This window comes from Solanum dulcamara, chromosome 12 (genome assembly GCF_947179165.1).
Source record: "Solanum dulcamara chromosome 12, daSolDulc1.2, whole genome shotgun sequence".
NCBI classification, from domain to species: Eukaryota; Viridiplantae; Streptophyta; class Magnoliopsida; order Solanales; family Solanaceae; genus Solanum; species Solanum dulcamara.
Window position 1 is genome coordinate 18,510,449 of NC_077248.1, and position 22,799 is coordinate 18,533,247.

Sequence of the window (22,799 nt, forward strand, 5' to 3'; positions counted from 1 at the left end):
TTACTCATTACTTGTGCATATATTACATTTGTGATGGATGAGAAATGATATGAGTAAGGTACTCGATATTAGGACCAAAATTTCTACCGGTTGAGGTGATTTATCGAGGTTTCTTCTAGTGATCGAGGTCTCTTCTGACAGATATTGGCCAAGGTCATTTTTGGCGGATACATAGTCTATGTGAGGCCCCCATGGGTTCCGATCTAAGGTGATCAGCGGATGTGTATCATAGAAAATACATGCATCACGATATTTGATATTGCATTTGCATCTATTTCATTCTGTGATTGATTATGACTTGAGATTTTCTGTATTTTCCTAAGTATAGTGGTGAGAACGTATTTGTACTTTCTATTTGTGGACTGTCTAGTATTCTAGTGCAATTGTTATATAAACTATATGGATTGGGTTGTCTGAGTACATGTGCGTAGTTGTAGAGGAATGTGGTTGGGATGTCAGGAGTACCCATGTTCTATATTGCTTTACTTAGAGTTTAGTTTCCATTTTGCTGAGTACCGTGTTATTAGTGCTCACCCCTTGCTTCTATATTTATGTAGGATCTGAACCTGGCACCTCCTGCTCATAGTACTTCTTGATCAGTCTGAGCTTCTGGACGCTTGAGAGGTAGCAGTTTATTTGCTTCGGCAGACTTTTGACGTCCATTACTTTATGTTTTGTTCTACTTGGGAACTGAGACATATATATTTGTATCTTTCTCATTTCTGTTGAAATAGCGGCTTGTACATGTAACACCAAATCTTTGTTAGTTTAGAATCTATTTTCCGCTTATCCTTATCTATATCGTTTTACACTTTATATAACCGCTTTTATTTTCGCTTATTTTAAATTGTTCAGACTTTTACGCTGACTCATCTTAGTGGATTAGGTGAGTGTCATCACACCCGAATCTGGGTCGTGAAAAATTAGTATCAGAGCCCCAGGTTCATAAGTCTCACATGTGTATGGTGGTGTCTAAAGAGGGCATTAGAGTCGATACGGCTAAAATCGAGGCGGTCTGAGGATGGACTAGGCCCACCCCAGCTACAGAGATTCACAGTTTTGTGGGTTTGGTAGGGTATTATCGTCGTTTTGTTCAGGGCTTTTCTACCATTGCAGCTCCATTGACCAGGCTAACTCAGAAGAATCTGGATCGTGACATAACCGACCCACCGATCAATCGGCCCGGTAACAATTTTTTTTAATTAACAAATAGATTTGTTGGGCCACTTTTTAGAAAATAGTCGTTGGCCCAACGATCATTTTCTGAAAAGTGGCCAAAAATGGCATATTTTAAAAAAAATTATTAATCAATTTTTTTTCTATAAATACCTATAATATTTAATTATTTTTCCTACCAACAATCATCTAATTCTCTCTCAATTTCTCAATTCTCTCTTAAAATGATATCAATCTTTTATTATTTTTTATAATTAAAAACATCAAGTAGAAGTTTTCAATTTTCATGTGTTCAATATTTCATCAATTTTAAGATTCTTTATTTAATTTCGACAATTTGATATAATCGTCTCTTCTCTTGCTTTTATTTTATAAATTAATTCTAGTATATTTAAATATTTAATTTTTGTGTTTAAATTTTTATTATTTTAATTTGCATAATGGATAGATTAAAAAATATAGGTAAAAGTATTAAAAACTTGTGTCCCGATGGAGGCAGTGGTAGTAAGAAAAAAGTGCTTCTGGTTGAAGTAGTACAAGTAGAAATTATTCTCATATTCCTGAAGCACCACCTAGTGAAGTTGGAGAAATAGGTGTAGGTGCACATGATATGAATGAAAATGAATATAAAAAAACTTATGGTATAGAAGAACAAAATAAATTTGAAGTAGAAATAGAATAAGATAATAATAATGATGTGGATGTTACACCAACTAGTTCTGATATAGATATAGGTAATGCTCAATCTAGAAATGTTAATGTTCCTCCACGAACTGTAAAAGAAAGAAAAAAACTACTTTAGTATGACATTATTTTAAACACATAGACGGAACAACTAAAGTTCAATGTAAAGATTGTCAAGCAATCTTCGAGCATAAGGCCGGGGGTAATAAAGGTGGGATGGGTCAATTGACTAGACATCTAGATAATTTTCACACTGGTTGGAGAGAACGCATAGGGGGTGCTATTGGGTTAGGTCAAGGTAGAATAAACCCAAAGACCAAAAAATTAACGAGAATATATAATAAAATGAGGGACCGTGAAGAGATAGCGAAAATGATAGTTGTGAGTTGTCTACCTTTTTCATTTACTTCTTCTGATGTTTTTATTCATTATATACAATCAATTTATAATTCCATGTTTAATGGTATTCCTAGAAGTACTTGTAGATCAGATATTTTTAGACTTTATGGACTATATGTATATTATTTATGTTGGTTATTAACAAATCTTCCATGTAGAGTTTTACTTACTTCTGATCTTAGTCGTACTATAAATAAAAGTGATTGTTTAACTGTTACTTGTCATTGAATAAATAGTGATTTTATCATGCAAAAACGTATTTTAACATTTTAATATGATAAAGACCGAAAACATAATGCATAATTTATTTTTGATTTTATATCAATGGTTGAAAAATATTATAGTCTTCAACACAAAGTTTTATGTATTTTTTTTATAATGCATCTAACAACATCGCTGCTATTAATTCTTTGAAAACTGAGCTTCCCCCCCTGGAGATATTTTTCATATTAGATGTGTTTTTTTTTTTTTTTTTTTTTTTTTTTTGTATCTGGTTTTTGTATCGGTATACAAACTTCTTTCAAAAGATCTCTGCATATTCATTTGCTTTTTTCACGCCGGCAACTTCTCCGGCAATCATTGGAATTCGGAAGTTTTTACCTCTCTTTTCCGGTGACTCCCGATTCGATTTCTCGTTGTTTAATTGTTATTTCTCTTGCATCTGGGTGTTTGAGATTTTTCCAGTTCTTGAAAGAGCTAGTTGTGTAAAGAGTGAAGCTTTGTCATCTGGGTGTTTTGAGATTTTCAAGTTGAGAAATCAGTTAACAGAAAAAAATAGCTAAAAAAAAAAAAAAAAAGCAAACTGAAGTGGGATCTTCTTCTCTGGCACGTCCATTTTCATTCATCATTTCAAATTTCATTATAAAGTAAAGCTTCTTAGAGACAGATCTAGACAGATCCATCCAGATCTCAAGTTTTTTCGGCGAAGTATTTTTTTTTTTTTCCAGGTGTACAGATCTGTATTTTCGGTGACGAACAACCGTTGCAACTCAACTAAGTACGCCGACGTGAGCAGTATTTTCCGACGGGAACCAGGTTCATTTCTACCGGAGTTGGTACCTCCGGTTTTTATATCTTTATATTTTATCCTTTGTTCATATATTGGTAGTTACATTTTGCCGATTTTAAACTCCCGAATAATTTATTAGTTCTTACGCATTTTCGTGGCTTTGGATAGTGATGGTAGACTAGGGTCATGTTCTCGCTCATGGACGGGGACGGGGGTAAGGAGAGGTAAGTGGGTTAAAGGAGCGTCTAGACTGAGAATAGGTTCTTGGAACATTGGGACGTTAACGGGTAAATCCATAGAACTGGTTAAGATTCTAAAGAAGAGGAAGATTAATATAGCCTGTGTCCAGGAGACAAAATGGGTCGGCTCTAAAGCTAAGGAGGTAGACGGGTATAAGCTTTGGTTTTCTGGTAAATCGAAGTATAGAAATGGGGTAGGCATTTTAATAGACAGTGATTTAAGGGATCAGGTGGTGGAGGTTAGGAGAGTCAATGATAGGATGATGTCGATTAAAATGATCGTTGAAGGGATCACGTTGAACGTTATTAGTGCTTATGCACCGCAAGCGGGCTTATGCAAGGAGGATAAGAGGCGCTTTTGGGAGCAGTTGGATGAGTTAGTGGGAGGCATACCACCTACTGAGAAGCTTGTCGTGGGAGGGGATTTCAATGGGCACATCGGATCTACTTCGGGAGGGTATGATGATGTGCATGGGGGCTTTGGCTTCGGGGACAGAAATGGAGGAGGAACCGCACTGTTGGATTTCGCAAGAGCTTTCGGATTGGTGATAGCCAACTCGAGTTTCCCAAAGAAGGAGGACCACTTGGTAACCTTCCGTAGCTCAGTGGCTAAAACTCAGATAGATTTTTTACTCCTCAGGAAGGATGATAAGGTTTTGTGCAAAGACTGTAAGGTCATCCCGATCGACAACCTTACAACCCGACATAAGCTCTTAGTGATGGATTTAGGGATAAAGATGACAAGGACGAGGAGGGTCGGGGAAGAACGACCTAGAATCAGATGGGGGAGTTTGACAACGGTGAGTGCCCTCGAGATGGGAGAGAAATTGAAGGATATGGGGGCCTGGGATACTAGTGGGAATGCGAACGATATGTGGGATAGGACAGCTAGTTATATTAGGGTTGTAGCAAAGGAAGTGCTAGGAGTCTCGACAGGCAGTCGTAGTCGGTATCGAGGGGACTGGTGGTGGAATGGAGAAGTGCAAGGAAAAGTGGAAGCAAAGAAGGTGGCGTATGCTAAGTTGATGAAGAGCAAGGATGAGGTGGAGAAGTGGACAAATGGAGAACTGTATAAGATAGCGAGGAAGGAGGCAAAGTCGGCGGTTGCAACGGCAAAAATAGCAGCTTTTGAACGTCTTTATGCCGAACTGGAAGAGAAAGGTGGGGACAGAAAATTATTCAGGCTAGCCAGGGCTCGGGAGAGAAGGGCACGCGATGTGGATCAAGTGAAGTGCATTAAAGACGAAGACGGAAAAGTATTGGTAGAGGAGACCCTTATCAAACAAAGATGGCAGTCATACTTCCATAAACTTTTGAATGACAAAGGGGACAGAGAAATTATGTTGGGAGATTTGGAACATACAGAAAGGAGTCACGATTTTGGGGGTTGTAGGAGTATTACGGTCTATGAGGTTAAGGATACTGTTCGTAGGATGCGCTGGGGAAGAGCGACCGGACCTGATGAGATCCCTGGAGAATTTTGGAAGAGCGCGGGCTCGGTAGGTTTGGAATGGCTGACTAGGTTATTTAATGTCATCTTTACGACGACAACGATGCCCGTAGAATGGAGATCGAGCATCATTATCCCGCTTTACAAAAATAAAGGGGATAGCCAGAGCTGTGACAACTATAGAGGTATTAAGCTTCTAAGTCATACTATGAAAGTGTGGGAAAGAGTAGTAGAGATGAGGGTGAGGAGAGGCGTGTCTATTTCAGAGAACCAGTTCGGATTTATGCCTGGACGCTCAACTACAGAAGCCATCCACCTTATGAGGAGACTAATGGAGCAATATAGGGAGAGGAAAAGAGACTTGCATATGGTGTTCATCGACTTGGAAAAGGCTTACGATAAAGTCCCACGAGAGATACTATGGAGATGTTTAGAGGCTAAAGGTGTACATGTAGCGTACATAAGGGTGATCAAGGACATGTACGAGGGTGCCAAAACTAGGGTAAGGACAATAGGAGGGGACTCAGAACATTTCCTAGTTATGATGGGGTTGCACCAAGGATCAGCTCTTAGCCCGTTCCTATTTGCCTTGGTGATGGATGTATTGACGCGACAAATTCAAGGTGTGGTGCCATGGTGTATGCTTTTTGCGGACGATATAGTCCTCATCGATGAGACTCGTAGCGGAGTTAACGCTAAGCTGGAAGATTGGAGACGCACCTTGGAGTCTAAGGGATTTAAGCTGAGTAGGACCAAGACAGAGTACCTAGAGTGCAAGTTCAGTGAGACACCTCAAGAGGCTGGCGCGGAAGTTAGGCTCGGGGACCAAGCCATCCAGAAGAAAAGTAGTTTTAAGTACCTTGGTTCTATCATGCAAGACAGCGGAGAGATCGACGAGGATGTCACACACCGTATTGGGGCAGGGTGGATGAAATGGAGGCTCGCCTCCGGTGTTTTATGTGACAAGAAGGTGCCACCACAACTTAAGGGCAAGTTCTACAAAGTGGTCGTTAGACCAGCTATGTTGTATGGGGCGGAGTGTTGGCCAGTTAAGGTCTCCCACGTGCAAAGGATGAAGGTTGCCGAGATGAGAATGTTGAGATGGATGTGTGGGCATACCAGGAGTGACAAGATTAGAAATGAGGCTATTCGAGAAAAGGTAGGAGTGGCCTCGGTGGAAGTAAAGATGCGGGAAATGCGACTGAGATGGTTTGGACATGTGAAGAGGAGAGTCCCAGATGCACCAGTGCGGAGATGTGAGAGGCTGGCCATGGATTGTTTCAGAAGAGGTAGGGGTAGGCCGAAGAAATATTGGGGAGAGGTGATCAGACAGGACATGGCGCATTTACGACTTACCGAGGACATGACCCTAGATAGGAGGGTGTGGAGGACACACATTAGGGTAGAAGGCTAGTACATAATGATTTTATTCTCCCTTATTCGTAGGCGTATTAACACACTATGATTTCTTGTACTCTGATGTATGCTATTTATGGTATCTATGTTATTATTCAATAATAATATCTACTGTTTTTGTGCTTTAATTATAATATTGTTTGGACCATTTTCGTCATCTACTTATTTATTCTAATATTCTTGTCTGACCTTTTTCTATGCTTTTATTGAGCCGAGGGTCTTTCGGAAACAGCCGTCCTACATTGGTAGGAGTCAGGTCTGCGTACACTCTACCCTCCCCAGACCCCACGATGTGGGATTTCACTGGGTTGTTATTGTTGTTGTTGTTGTTGTCATATATATAATTTAATTGTAAAAAATTAACTTTATTTTTTTTGAGCCAACAATTGAAAAAATTAGGCATGCAATTGGTTTTATTCAATGAAATAATAGAAAAACTAGACTTAAAGAATTTAAAAAAAATGAGAGGAAAATAATCTTAGACTAAGATTAATGCCCAAAGAAATTGAGACTAAGTGAAATTCTACTTATGATTTTTTAAAGACTTGCAATATTTATAAATCTCCTATAACTACAACTTTTAATCAATATGCATATAAATTTTCTGAAGTCATGTTGGAAGAATCTGGTTGGACTAAAATTAATGATGTTGTTATATTTTCAGAAAAAAATTATTTGGCTACTCTTGAATTTTCTGGTGCTTATTATCCTACTGTTTCTAATATTTTAGCTTATTTAGTCAAAATTTTTGTATTGCTTATTGAACATAAAAAGAAAAATAATTACAAAGAAGTTGTCGCTGAAATAATAGAAAATTTTAAATTTCCTATTCCTCCTTATTTATTTAATTGATGCTATGTTAAATCCGTATATGAAATTTAATACTATTTCTAAATGTGTCCGCTTTATATATAATTCTATAAAAATTGAAAAAGGTGAAGAACCTAGTATATTTAAGGCGATGAGTGATTCAAATGATCATATTCAAACATTATATAATCATCATATCGATTTACTTGATAATGCTATCCCTAGTCATATTGTTCCTCTATCTCGTCCTTCTGACGAGCCATCATGTTCTAAAAGTCAGGCACGTGGTATGCCTGCCCATGGTGTTACTAATTTACCTATTTGGAATAGAATACAACCTACATCACAACAGAGCATAAATCGAGATGAGCTTTGTTATTATTTGAGACAGGTTCTAGAGACCTATGATGAAAATAGTGTCACTACACTAGAATGGTGGAAGAACAATCAAAAATAATATCCAGTATTATCAATCATGGTTAGGGATGTGCTAAATGTTCTAATGTCAACTGTTGCATCGGAGAGCGCATTTAGTTAAGGAAGACAGCAAATCGGAGACAATCGACACTCTTTGGGGAGCAATGTCATGAATATTTTAGTTCGCCTCAAAGATTGGATTAGATCAGAGAGTAGAAATAAAGAAAGAACAGAAGATACGGAAGAAGAACTTGAAGAAATAATGTCAATTGGAGATCCTTCGGCACAAGCTAGTCTAAATTACGAATTAGTTGATTTTAAAAGTTATGAGCCAATTCCTATTAATGTTAATACAGATGAATTGGAGAAAATGATTCGAAATATGTAGAAATTATAATTTATTATATACAACTAATTGTAAGTTTGTAACTTTGTATGTTTTGAATTTTATCAATATATTAATAAAGTCAAAGACTCATTGAGTCTTTGCATTTTTTAATTTTTTTCTTCATAAATTTTGTATGATTCAATTAAATAACTTGTAGTCACTATAAGATTTGTAGAAATTATAATTTATTATAATACAAATAATTTCATAATTATATATTGAAAATTAAATTTGTAGTCACTATAAGATTTCAATACTTGAAAAATATAATTATAATAGATAGTATATTATGAGTATATTTGGTATACTTTGTAAGTATATATAAATATATAATATAATGTAAGTATATCATTATAAAAGATAATATATTGTGAGAATATCAATATAATAGATAGTATATTGTGAGTATATTAGATATACATTGTAAGTATATGTAGTATAATGTAACTATATCATTATAATAAATAGTATATTATGAGTATATTATAATAGATAATATATTGAGTATATTTGGTATACATTGTAAGTATATATAATAGAATGTAAGTATATAATTATAAGAGATAGTATATTGTGAGTATATCACTATAATAGATAGTATATTGTGAGTATATTAGATATATATTGTAAGTATATATAGTATAATGTAAGTATATCACTATAATAGATAGTATATTGTGAGTATAGTTGATGTACTTTGTACGTATATATAATATATAACGTAAGTATATTATTATAATAGATAGTATATTGTGAGTATATTTGTATACTTTATAAGTATATATATAATATATAATATAAGTATATTATTATAATAGACCGTATATTGTGAGTACATTTAATATATATTGTAAGTATATATATAATATAATGTAAGTATATCATTATAGTAAATAATATATTGTAATTATATTTGGTATACATTGTTCGTATATATAATTTAATGTAAAAATATCATTATAATAGATAGTATATTGTGATTATATTTGGTATACATTGTTCGTATATATAATTTAATGTAAACATATCATTATAATAGATAGTATATTGTGATTATATTTGGTATACATTGTTCGTATATATAATTTAATATAAAAATATCATTATAATAGATAGTATATTGTGATTATATTTGGTATACATTGTTCGTATATATAATTTAATATAAAAATATCATTATAATAGATAGTATATTGTGATTATATTTGGTATACATTGTTCGTATATATAATTTAATATAAAAATATCATTATAATAGATAGTATATTGTGATTATATTTGGTATACATTGTAAGTATATCTGTAATATAATATAAGTATATTATTATATATATTTTAAGTATATAAATTATTATAATTACTTCTAAATTAAATAGATAACGATACAGAATATTGATAATTAACTCAAATTTTTGAATACATAAATATCAGAAAAAAAATATAATCGAGCCCAACCTGGCCCGGCCCAACCACTTTACCCTTAATAGGTCATGTGCTAAGCCGTCTGACCTTGTGGCATCAGCCCGACCCAGTAAGGGCACGACTGACCCAGCCCATCAAGGTAAATAGGTGGACAAAAAATTTAGTAAGCCGGTCTGACCCAGCCCGGCCCACTTAACACCTTTACCAGTATCTTAAAACATAAGTAAAAGAACTTGAAAGCATTTGATAATCGTAAACATACGGTCAATGCATCATAAAACATTATCATAAGAGCTTATAGAACATAACATATAAATATATGGGATATTAACCTTAACCGACATGTAAGACCATGTGAGTTATCAACATGGAATGTGATGTGACTCTCATACCTAAAAGAGAGAGGCTACTTGCCAAGGTAGACTCCGTATAATAAACATAACATAACATGAGCTATATGTGGATCCACTAGCTAAGCCATAAAAGCAACCTACTGTGACACGTAGTTTAGGAAATAATGGTTGCTACTAGGGTTCCCTAGTAGATCCCCACCAAGAGTTCATTCGTGCTAAGTTAATCCCAATGAAATATATAAAATATAGTCATTAGGAAAGGTAAATCAACCAATCCAACATCATGAAAATATAACATAATAATAGCTCTTTGAAAGCCATGATTATAATTTGAACTTCTGGATACTTACCTTTCTAAGCATCCAAATCATCATAACTTGCATATTGTGAGAAAACCTTTCACAATTCATGGTTTTATACTTGAAATATACTTGAATCATAATACATAAATTTCATAATCATTCATTCATTATCCATAATTCTTTGATCATAAATTCATAGCTTGAAACATGAAATTCACAGCATAATGCATGAGTCATTGAAAAACTTATTGAAAACATGTAATTTAACTCAAATCATGCACGAATGAGCTATTGAAATTGAAATAAATCATAATTGTGTTGACCCATGTGCAATTTAATCAAAGCCGTAGAATTGAGGGAATTTGAATTGATAAAAGAAGAGAGAAATTCTCGGTACTCCATGGATGGAAAGGATCCATGGATGAATTCCACATACCTTGATAAAGATCAACCTTGAAATTTGAAGGAAAGCTTTGAATCTTAGAATCCTAGCTTGATGAAGAAAAAGAGTCTTTTTGGGAGAGAATCTGTGATGCCTTAGAGTGATTTTGAGAAAATAAGAGGGAATGGTAGAAATTTGAAGGTTATATTAGTTATAGGCTTTGCATAATACCCCAAAATGTCCAGGTGCATGGATAAAATAATAGAAAAAGATCAAGATGCCTCTCATTAAAACTACCAGATTGACCCATGAGAGAGGACTTATGGGTCGTAGGTCAGTTGACATATCGGAGGAACAAATCGTAGAATCAGACCAACACTTAGCCAAAATTCAAAACTCATGACTCAACTTACGAACCTGTCCTAAGGGTCGTCAATCACCCTATAGGTCGTAGGACCCATTCATCTTGACAACTTTTAAAACCCTGAAAATATGAGTTTTGAACCTCAACCTACGAGTTACTTCTATGGCAGGTTCAACCACCTACGGACCGTCCTACTTGTTCTTAGGAAAAGTTTCGAAACTCAGAAATTTCCCAACTTCTAGGACCCTTCTACGATCCTTTCCTACGGGTCGTCAAACCTCATATGGCCTGTAGGACCACTTCGTAGGTCGAGATATACTTGACCAAATTTCCAACTTGATTCAGGTCACCTATGGTTGGCCTCCTACAGACTGTAGGTAGGCTCATAAGGTCTGCACCAATCTTGTTTTTTGAAATTTTCCCCCTTGTTTTGGCCTTCCAACTTTCGGGATCTTACACAAATAACAAGATGGAATATTCTGAGAATTAGTGGAGAGGTAGATCTAGTGATGCCCTATCATCCCCAATAGGTGAGACATCATGAATCACAATAGAATTTGATTGAGAAATATTTTGAAAATGACTGATACTTTGCTCTTGGAATTTTGCCACAAAAATCAAATTGTAGTTTGTGATTTTTCGGAATTGTGGACAAAATTTGAGATGATTTTTGTTGCATTGGGTTCGTCTCATCAATATTTATCATTTGACTCTGAGTTTATATTTTTTGGAAGTCAGTAGAAGGTTGTGGCTCCATGACAATCCTCTAAGGTTCTTAAACTCCTCTTTTTAACCAATTTAGGTAAGTATTGAAACATTGTCTAAATTATGTAAAGTAACTTTATGGGTTGCATTATAGTGTAGTTAAGGATGGTATGAATATTTTAGGAATAGTTTCAAATATATACAATAAAGTAATTAGCTTATAACAAATATAATCATGTTTTATTTATATAAAAAAATAGTCAAAAGTTATAGGAAGTATACACTAACTATGCACTATAGCTGTTCAAAAGTCATAGAAAATATACACTGATTATATAATATAGTTTACCTATACATGAGATATACATTGACTATACATTTTGATTATTTTTTGTGTAAGAAGTATAACTTAATAGAGATTTTATCTAATTTACCCAATATTACATTCAGATTAGATTCCACTAATTTTAAAAAAATCCACAAAAATGAACTCTTCTATTTAAAAATATATTTATTTTAAGGAATTATCTTGAAACATTATAAAATCTTATCATATTTGTTAAATTTCATGCTCACATAAGAGAAAAAAATACTAGTATTATTTTTAGTTGGAACTTTTATGATTCTATAGCACTCTACAGTTGTCCATCCTGACAATCCGCGTGACTCAATTTGTGTTTGGTGTCTTTAATTTTCAGTCCTAAAATACCCCTAATATTTCCTATGAATTCCACTTTTCCGTTACAAATATTTTGATGCATTTATAGCCGTCCGATCTTTCTCAGTACTTCCAAAAAGGTGGCTTCAGCCTTCAGCTGTGTTTCTTCTCATTTTCCTTCTTCCACCTACTGAATATTCATTTTTCATCTACTGATTTTTGGTAGAGTTTTGGGGTTTACAGTGATTTTTTGATCTACTGATTATTTTTTTGACTTACAGTGAATTTTGTGTTCTCGGATCTACTGATCATCAAGATTTTGTGCTTGATTTGGGTAATCGCCGGCGGCTATGTCAGGTCCATTAGATCGCTTTGCGATGCCTTGTGAGTTGACCTTCTTTTGCTTTTGATTAATTTCTTTACTGATTTTCAACTGCATTGCTGAATTTTAGGTACATTAATTTTTTTATTTTTTGAGTTTTTATGATTGATGAAACAGGTGTAAATTGATGAATTTTAGTTCTTTAGTGTTAATGTAATTATGCATCAATCTCGAATTAGTATTTAGAGGTTTCGTGATATTTACACTGATAATGAACTTGCCATTACTCTCTAGCTTTTAGGGTTTGAGGGGGTTTATTAGTTAGACTATGTTTTAGGTGATTGTAAACTTGTATAACCTTCTGCCTTTATCTGGGTTTGAGAGTGGTTATATGCTTTTGAAGTTCACATTGGCTGAGTAATATGGTTGACTGAAGTCGAACTGTGGGAAGGTTTCTTGGTTATTTTTAAGGAACTACAGCTTGGGTGTTTCTTTTCTTTAATGGTTCTGGTGGGGTGAGTTTATTGAGTTTTGGAATTGCAAAATGAAAGATAGTGCTCCAGTGTTGATTCAGAGATTATTCTGGATGCAAAACTGAAATGAAATTAATAAAAGGAATAACCCACATGCCTTCTTACAGGGGTGTGGTTTGATTGTGGTGAAAGGCTATCCTCAACTCTGGTCCAAAGAGTTTCGACATTCCTCTTTGGCAATATGCCGCAGTTGACGTTCTTCACTTTTTTCTGCTCAGCCATTTTCAGTTCCCATTTTAGAAAATGCTGGACTTCCCATGCACACTTCATGATGTCAACGAGAATCTTCTAGCACTCTATTAGGTGCTTGCTTGATGGAACTTGATTGACATATAGTTTCATGGCATTCTGCTCTTCATATTTGTAAGCTATTACAGTTGGTTCCGGAAAAAAGTGTGAAATTTGATCCAGAATGAGCTTAGGGTGAAGAGGACTTTTCAATTGTATTCTGTAAAACGGGCCAAACTATACCAAATCCTTAATTTAAGGAATATGTTTGAATAAAATCAAATGAATATAGTGGATTTGTTGTGCTGACTGATTAGATTGGAATTTGATTGACCTTGTTCTTTTAATTCAAATGGAGTTTCATAGGAAAAAAAGCGTGTCAACCTTAATTGTCTACATACTTAGGTCGTTTGTGCCATTAACAAATAGGGTCTAGTTCATATGTAAATAGCTTCAAGTTTCACCCTTCTCTGTGTTATGTGATTGATTTTCCTATTGTTTCCTTTTCATTGTTGACAGGCTTTGAGGGGTCATCCACACACGATGAGAGAAGAGAAAGAAAATCTGATTTCGAGAACTCAGAGGATGAGAGGAGGACACGAATTGGTTCGCTGAAAAAGAAAGCATTAAATGCATCAACAAAATTTAAACATTCTCTTAAGAAGAAAGGCAGAAGAAAGAGCGATGGACGAGTGAGCTCTGTTTCAATTGAGGATATTCGCGATGAGGAGGAGCTACAAGCTGTGGACCAATTTAGGCAAGCACTAATTTCGGATGATTTGTTACCTGGGAGACATGATGACTACTATATGATGCTAAGGTGATACACTGTTATCTTTAATTTCTTCAAGTATTTATGCATTAACTGATTAAGATATATCCTGCTTTCTGTTTTCTTGTGATAGTTTTTCTGTTAAGTATATTATGATTGCTTGTATAGAGAGAGTTTCAATTGCTTGTCTAGAGAGAGTTTCAATACCCTTATCATGTTCAAAATGTTAGTTGCAAGTTAGAATGCGTACATAAAGCTTCTTTGTCGGACTGTGAATCAGGGTAAAAAAATGAGTATGGGCGAAAAAAAAACAATTTATGAAATGGGTTTTTGTTGGACCATCGTGTAGTTAGGCCAGGTTCCTGTTCTTCCAATCCTTGATTAAAACAAAATCTTTCATTTTAGTGCTCCTTTTTCTTTTGTTGGTTTGTTCTATTTTTTCGAATTTGTTAAAACAATCCATGGAGAGCCCGTTCATACATTTCATCTCTGCTTGCATTTGTGGGTCTGTCTATTACAATGACACATGAAAGTAATATTTTGCTCTTTAGTTTGCTTTGGTCAAGAGGTCTTCTATGAAATTTACTCTGGATATCATATGTCAACTTTGTCGATGAATTTCTCCATCAGGCCTTACAGACTGAAACAAAATATCAGAAGTGGTAGACATTCTGAGCTTACCAAACACAAAAAAGGAAAAAAATGGTAAAGACATTGTGAGCATAGGTTAATGCTCTCATAGGCAAAATGGCAGAGGGTATATTAGATTGAGGCTTTTCATTAAGAACTATCTGGTGGTCTATTCTTGTTTTTGTCATTTTATTGGTCATAACATATGAGTTTCTTGTAGATTTCTGAAGGCAAGGAAGTTTGATATTGATAAAGCAAAGCATATGTGGGCTGATATGCTTCAGTGGAGGAAGGAATTTGGTGCTGACACAATTATCCATGTAATATAATTTTTCCAAGTGATGGATTGTCACAGTATTTCTTCATATATTAGATGCTAGTGATTTCATTTATTCTGAAATATTTCCCACACCAAATTTTCCTTCAGGATTTTCAATTCCAAGAGCAGGATGAAGTTTCGAAATACTACCCCCAAGGTTATCATGGGATTGATAAGGAGGGAAGACCAGTATACATTGAAAGGTTAGGGAAAGTTGATCCCACCAAACTTATGCAAGTTACAACAATGGACCGTTACATCAGAAACCATGTAAGAGAGTTCGAGAAAACTTTTGCAATCAAGTTTCCAGCATGTACTGTTGCTGCAAAAAGGCAGATTGATTCAAGCACTACTATTTTGGATGTCCAGGGAGTGGTATGTTACCTAGAATTTGTTTTCTTGCGGTAATGTGTCGTGATTTCTGATTTCATTTTAGCACTCTAGGGTTTTCATATTTTCATTTTGTTTTGTTGATTTCTCAGGGTTTGAAAAACTTTACCAAGAGCGCCAGGGAGCTCATCTTACGACTTCAGAAGATTGATGGTGATAATTATCCTGAGGCATGATTATATTCCTATCTCAGTAAACACTATAAGGTATTTTATAGTTTTGTGTTCATTAACACATTTTGCTACATTTTGGCTGGTGCAGACGCTTCATCAGATGTTTATCATCAATGCTGGACCTGGCTTTAGGCTGCTGTGGAGTACTGTTAAGAGTTTTTTGGATCCCAAGACCACCTCGAAGATACATGTTTGTCTATGCTCTTCTGCTGCCACCTCAAAGTGCTGTAATATCAGTTATTTGGCTATATTTACTTATTTGCTTCTGTTGTCATATTTCTGATAGGTTCTTGGAAACAAGTACCAAAACAAATTGCTTGAAATTGTTGATGCTAGGTAAAGGGGTTAAGAATTCTTTTCCACTGTACAAGGAAAAAATTGCTTTATTTCTGCCTTTGATGGTATTTCAGAAAGTTTCCTTCTTCAAAAGTTGTATTATTGATTTTTATTTTATGCAGTGAGTTGCCAGAGTTTTTCGGTGGAACCTGTACATGTGCAGATCAAGGAGGTTGCCTTCGCTCGGATAAAGGGCCATGGCAAAATCCGGAGATATTAAAGGTTTTGTTCTAGACCTTCACATCTGAGAGCAATTTTATTTCGAAAGATGTTCTTTTACTCACCTTTTTGGGAAGGAATGATCTTTTTTCTTTCCGTCACATTTATTTTCTGCATTTTTCTTTGCTGGGAACAAGGGTGGCCTACTTGTTCTTGATGTTTTAAGTAACGAACAATTATTGCTCCCTTGATGAAGAGCTATTTCAACTTTAAATAACTGGGAAAATGGTGCTCCTTCTTTGATGCCAGATGATTGGTGAAGCACGGCGTGCCAGACAGGTCGTTAAAGTTGTAAACAGCGAAGGAAAGGTAGTCTATGCTAAGCCTCGCTTCCCCATGGTATGACTTCTACTGTCTTTCCTAAATTATGAGAATACTCTAAATTTTCAACTATATTTGAAGATTGGTACATGTATGTTGAATTTTAGCAGGTAAAAGGTAGTGATACCTCCACCGCAGAATCAGGATCTGAAGCAGAAGATATTGCTTCCCCTAAAGCTGTAAGGAATTATTCACATCTTCGGCTTACTCCTGTCCGTGAAGAGGTATATTTCTTCCCTATTCACCTGATTTCAATCATTTCATGAGTTATCCTTATTTTTTAATTGGAGAGAACCAAAAAAAAAAATTCTCTTCACTGAGGCACGCAAATCCCTTAGATTTCATGAAAAAATCTCCTTCCCCATTCCCCTCCTGAATAAAATTTCTTTTTATGCTGTTCTTATCATGATACTGGTCTTTTTTCATCAAACAGGCTAAGGGTATTGGAATGTCAGGCTACTCTGCAAGCTTGTCAGGATATGATGAATATGTTCCCATGGTTGACAAGGCGGTTGATTCTGTGTTGAAGAAGCAAACATCCTTTCATAAAGCCTCCATTTCCAAAGGTTAGATTTATGCAAAGAACACATGCATTTGCACACACAAGGAAAAGGAAAAAGGGGTGGGAAGCATAAGAGTCTCTGAATCTTTTAGTTAGACTTGAGTATGCACTTATTCAATGGTTTAGAAAGAGCGCACTGTAGTTTGGATGCACTGCCTGTTTGTGATTCGATATAATGTCAGGGCATGTTCTATGCTTTGATAAATAAGGCATATGCCTTAGGCCCCCAATTTTGGGGGGCCCAAATTTTTACCAAGAATAAATTATGTGTTAATTTTTGCATAGAAAAAAACTGATTATTTATGATAAAAAGTACATTTTCTTTAAAAAATAAATTATATTATTTATTCTCTTTAACCCCATTCAAATAGAAGAAATCAATAAAATATTCTTTTGTCTTTTTACAATCTCTTCGCTAACATTCACATTATTTATTCTTCTTAACTCCTTTTGTACTCTGCTCCTCCTAATTTTGATAAGTTATATTCTATCAAAAATATGAATCAATAGTCAAAAAGTATTGAACAGAGTGAACTGCAATTTTTTTTTTTTTTTTTTAAATTTCTTCTTAAATTTTCAAGCACTACAACAAGCATATTAAAGTGGGGTATACCAAGTTATTAACTTCTTGAATCAGATTCTATGGTTCTAACTCTTATCTTTGTTTAAAATTTGTTAATTTGTTACTTATAGAATCATGTTAACAATTCATATAATACTGGCTCAATGAAAGGATGTTTTTCAATGTTAAATTGATAAAATCTTATATAAAACTAATAGTTGATTTTTTTTTTTGAAGAAATCATCTAGTAAAATATATTAAGTAATAATTTGCATTTAAAAAGCGTAAGAAAAATAAATTTTAAATAAATACATTTGAAGTTTGTTTTGAGTTTAGGCCTCTAATTAAAATTTCGCTTTAGGCCTCCGATTACGTTGAGCCACCCCTGTATATTGTTCACATGTATTATTAGTCTTAACTTGGGTTTTTAGTTGCATGCAGTACTCAGTGTTGCTTGTGTTACCACCTGCATCCAAGACAATCTGTGTTGGGCGCAAAGAGTGTGAACGTTATTCTGTCTGTTTTGCTTTAAGCTCTATTTTGGTCGTAAAGCTGGAATTTGCTGACATCTGTGGTTAATATGGGAATTTATGCTGCCTGTTGACCATATTCTTTTTTTATTAGTCCGCTATAAGTTCTCAAATTTATACTGACATGATGTACATGGCTATTTACCTTTTATTCAGGGATACTTCCACCACCAAATTCTCAAAAGCCTGCAGGTGGTTTTAATGCTCAGATATTAGGACTTCTTATGGCCTTCTTCACGACTGTGTTGATGCTTTTCCATTCAGTGCTATGCCGCATAACTAAGAAACTTCCAGATCCATCAATTGGTCAAGACCAAGCTGTTCAAGAATTCACCTTTGATGCAAACAGTAATGAGGAGTTTCGGCCACCTTCACCAACTCCAGCCTTTACAGAAGCTCAACTGCTTTCTGTTGTTCTGAAGAAATTGGGTGAACTTGAGGACAAAGTAAATACACTTCAAGAAAAGCCATCTGAGATGCCTTATGAGAAGGAGGAACTGCTAAATGCTGCTGTTTGCCGTGTGGATGCCCTGGAAGCTGAGTTAATTGCAACCAAGAAGGTAAATGTTTAAAGATATTGAATGTGAATACGAGCGAAACCAGTTTTGCTTCACCAGAACTTGCAAGTTTCATGTTTACAAGATTAGCTAGTGTTTAATTTGTGTGATAAGGCTTAATAAATTTAGTCTAAAGTAGGTTATGGGTTGGTCTTATTAGAGACTCTTTATCCTTTGAAGTGTTTGCCAAGGCCAGGAACAATAGCAAATAGCGAGGAGAGAGTAGGTTTGAGTTTGACGATTAGTTTGATCGCTAGCATGCTTGCAACTTGAAAGTAATATTCCATGGTTATGCTGATAAGGCTGTCAAACTTATGACTTGTTTCAGCATGCATTCATTATGTAATGTTGTGGGCTGCTGAGGATAACAACATCTACAGAAAGTGTTGGGTTGCTGAGAATAATAGCATCTAATTATCACTTATCTGATTTTTCTTGGTTTTTTAGTTGATAATGTTACTTCTTTTTTAAAAACAGGCTTTGCATGAGGCTTTGATGAGACAAGAGGAACTTCTTGCATACATTGATGGTCAAGAAGCTGCAAAATTTCAGGTGAGTTTTCAGATTTGTTTGGTAATTAGACAGCATTAAATTATGAATGAGCCTAAGTAGGATGAGAAGTTGATATCATATAGTGGAAACTACCTCTGAGAAAAATCTCGGTGCATATGAACTAAAAGAATGAAAAGGCTTTGAGCAGTATTTCATGTGCACCCGCTGTGTGGTATATGATTGTGCATTCATTTGTATTTTTGTTTAGAAATTTTAAGACTCATTGTTGATTTGTATCTCTGCTACCTTGTTTTGCAGAAAAAGAAGTTTTGCTTTTAAGATCCCTTAAAAGGTGGAGCTTCGACTTTCAACAAAAGTATCCGAATGTTGACGAGAACATACTTGTAATGGATCCTAATCCTTGTGCAGTGGATTTGATGTATAAGGCACGTTTTTTTTCCTGATAATTATGCTTTTGGCAGAATGAATTTTAGTATGTTTCGTGTTGAAGTGGCCAGACCTACTAGGAGGTGTACCAACTTTTTGTCCCCAAAGTGGCAGAACATTTACTAATCATGTTTAAGGGGGACAATAAGGTGTTTTCACAAGTTCATGCATAAAGTTAGAGCAACAAATGAAATGAATGTTAATGCAAAACTAATTAGGTTAAAGCTCGTTGTTCCACTTCTATAGTCATAACATACCTTGCACCTTTGAAAATATCTCAAGGATCGAAATCAGGAAATTTAGACTCGAGAAAGTCATGATCCTCCTAGGTAGTAGCATCCTCTGGAGGAAGGTTGGACCACTAAAGAAGTACTTAGATAGAATCAACATTGCCTAAATTATGCACCATTTGCCTTTAAAGTATATTAAGAGGTGTAACTAAAAATTGGTCATCTTGGTCGAGGGAAAATAAGTTTGATCAAGCACTTTCGCACCAATCTGTTTCTTCAAAGAGATAATATTAAAAACTGGATGGACTTTTGGAATTACATGGTAAATCCAGCTTGTAAGAGACTAGTCATATCTTCTCCAAAACTCTATAGGGTCCATAGTATTTGAATATAGGTTCCTTCGGAGGGCAATAAAAGTTTGGGCTGGTTTCAAATATATATAATAAATATAACTATGTTTTATTTATATAAAAATAGCCAAAAGTCATAAGAAGTATACACCGACTATACAATATAACTTGTCAAAAATCATAGAAAGTAAATACTAACTATACAATGTGTCTTATCTAGACATGAGCTATGTACTGATTATACATTATGAGACAATCAAAAAGCTGAATGTAGCTTAACTATACATGAACTATTCACCGACTACTCAATTTAGATCCATTCAAAATCACCTCTACATAGTCCCAAAATTTAAATATGAAATCTTTTTGATGTTTTGAGTCTTTTTATATATAATTCGCTTGAAATGATTCACATAGAAAGAGGAGGAAAAGCCAAAATAGGAAAAAAAAATATGGACATGGGAATTGAACTTGAGTAACTAGTAGGTTTTCACTCACTATTGCCGCTGAGCCAGACGTGAGGATTCAAACTTGGGCATCATGTACATGTTGTGCACACCCTTGCTATTGAGCTAATGTTTATTGTTTTTTAGTGTTTTCAAAATGCCATATATATCAATATAAAGTAAGATTTGATCTATATATACAATGTAATTTTTCGGTGAAAAGTATTAGGTTGAGCACTTTAGAACAATCGTAGCTCCGCCCCTGCGTGAACTCGACTAATTGTACGAGATATCGTGTCACTTTCATCAACATGAATTAGATAACTCTGTAACACCCCAATTTTTTTTGCCAAAGATTCGAACCATTCTTCATATGCGTATAGACTCGAACTTGATGAATTTTAATTGGATATATGAGTTAGGATCAATTCCTAAGTATTTGAAGTGTATTAGAGGTGAATTATGGTCATAAGGAACCTCTAGTACTAAGTCGAGTTGAAAGATCCTTTACCGATTAAGTTTTCGTATAAGATCTTATAAGGGTCAACTTTAAATGACCATATCTACCGGAATATTAAGAGTTAGGTGGCCTATGACCTATCAAATTAAAGATCTACGTTTCCTCTTTCCAAGCCACCAAGTTTGCCTCCTTTGGAGTTCATACCGCGATGGCTCCGCGACGCGGAGAGGACGCGGACTCCACTGCCTAAGCCAAATGATGCCCCTTTTATTTTTAAGGATATTTTTATCCTATAACCCTTTGGGGAGTTATTTTAATGTCCCTAAATGTGTAAAAATCAGTTTTTCCTCATTATAAATCCTTTCATTCACTCCTAAACTTTAACGCTCAAGAATTTTCAAGAAAAACATCAAGTTAGGGTTCTATTTCAATGTTCTTCATCAAGGTAAGTTCTTCTTCATAGATTTCAAGATTTCCAACCCAAATTTCTTCATACATTCATGAATCGCTAAGGGAGATCTTAAATCTTAACCATAAGGTTTCCAAGAAAACAAATCCAAGAATTTCAAGAATGGGTATCTTAATTGTTCTTCTTCAAGTTAAGATTTTCCATCAAGATTTGTGGAGCTTTTAAGGTATGTAAGGCTAAACTAAAGCATGGACTTTGTTCTTCCATGTGTCCCATGATTGTGATAGGTTGATTTGTGAATGAATTGAGTCTCCACGATTGTGATAGGTTGAATTGTGAATGAATTGAGTCCCCATGATTGTGTTTCTTGGGAATTTTCTTTAAACTTAACATATTTTTACATAATATTGCATAATTGATGATTTCTATGAACATGTTCTTGAACAAATGATTTTTGACTATTTAATTCATAAACCCTCATGATATTTTGACTAACATTTGATGAATATGATTAAGGATTGAGTCTAGAGCCTTGGACTTGTAAATGTATGGTTGTGATTGGGATGTGAGCATGATGGTCTTGATGAAACTTGATAGTCTTCGCATCCTCATTATTGAACTAAATTGAATGGTCTCAACTAAATATGTCATAAATGATTGTTCCAACTACTCATAAATGAATGATTTGGGAATGACAAGAAGATTGATTGTCCGAAAGGATTGATTGGATAGAATCGACGAACTGATAAAAGTCCATATGAGACTTGTTGATTGGTTTGATTGGAAGATTAATTGTCCGAAAGGACTGATTTGATAGAACCAATGAACTGATAAAATTCCATATGAGGCTTGTTTATTGGTTGATTGAGATTGATTGTCTTATGAGCATTGAGTCATGGGAGGAGTATCGAGCACCGAATTGGGTAAGAGTAAGTAATAACTCAAACTTAATAACTACATCGCCAAATATATGAGAGGATTGAACCGTTAAAGTCAAATGTTTCCCTATTTTATTATCTTGAAAAGATAAGACTTGATTGATTGTTAGATCCAGATTGATAAATTTATCCTTTACCTTGGCAAGGTATTGAATGATTGTGGCAACAACAACGAGCGTGTTGTACGATCACTGACTCATAAGTGATTATTGTCGGATAAGAAAAACTCCCATATAGGTCTTAATAGTACTCTAATTTGATTGGATTATATATGATTGATCTCTGTTTAAACCTTATTCTTGCTTTAGACTTATGACATCTTGATCGAGCTTCTTACTTCTTTATTTGAGTTATCTGAGTTGTGTTCTATCTTATGCATGTTTTATTTTGCCATATTAC

At 34.8% G+C, this 22,799-nt stretch overlaps 1 protein-coding gene across 2 annotated transcripts; it reads left to right on the forward strand.

Annotated features, from left to right (window-relative positions):
- The first annotated feature begins 12,323 nt into the window (after positions 1-12,323).
- On the forward strand, positions 12,324-19,791 carry LOC129876232 (phosphatidylinositol/phosphatidylcholine transfer protein SFH6-like). 2 transcript variants are annotated; one of them, XM_055951603.1, is made up of 14 exons: positions 12,324-12,558; positions 13,777-14,077; positions 14,880-14,979; positions 15,087-15,353; positions 15,461-15,538; positions 15,630-15,731; positions 15,828-15,877; positions 16,000-16,099; positions 16,346-16,435; positions 16,525-16,641; positions 16,851-16,983; positions 18,228-18,631; positions 19,106-19,180; positions 19,439-19,791. In XM_055951603.1, exons 1-14 carry the CDS (start codon positions 12,525-12,527, stop codon positions 19,457-19,459), a joined length of 1,872 nt encoding a protein of 623 aa, XP_055807578.1. In that variant the 5' UTR covers positions 12,324-12,524; the 3' UTR covers positions 19,460-19,791. The 2 variants fall into 2 exon arrangements, with proteins under 2 accessions (XP_055807578.1, XP_055807579.1); XM_055951604.1 differs by having other exon boundaries at positions 16,528-16,641.
- Positions 19,792-22,799: the final 3,008 nt, after the last annotated feature.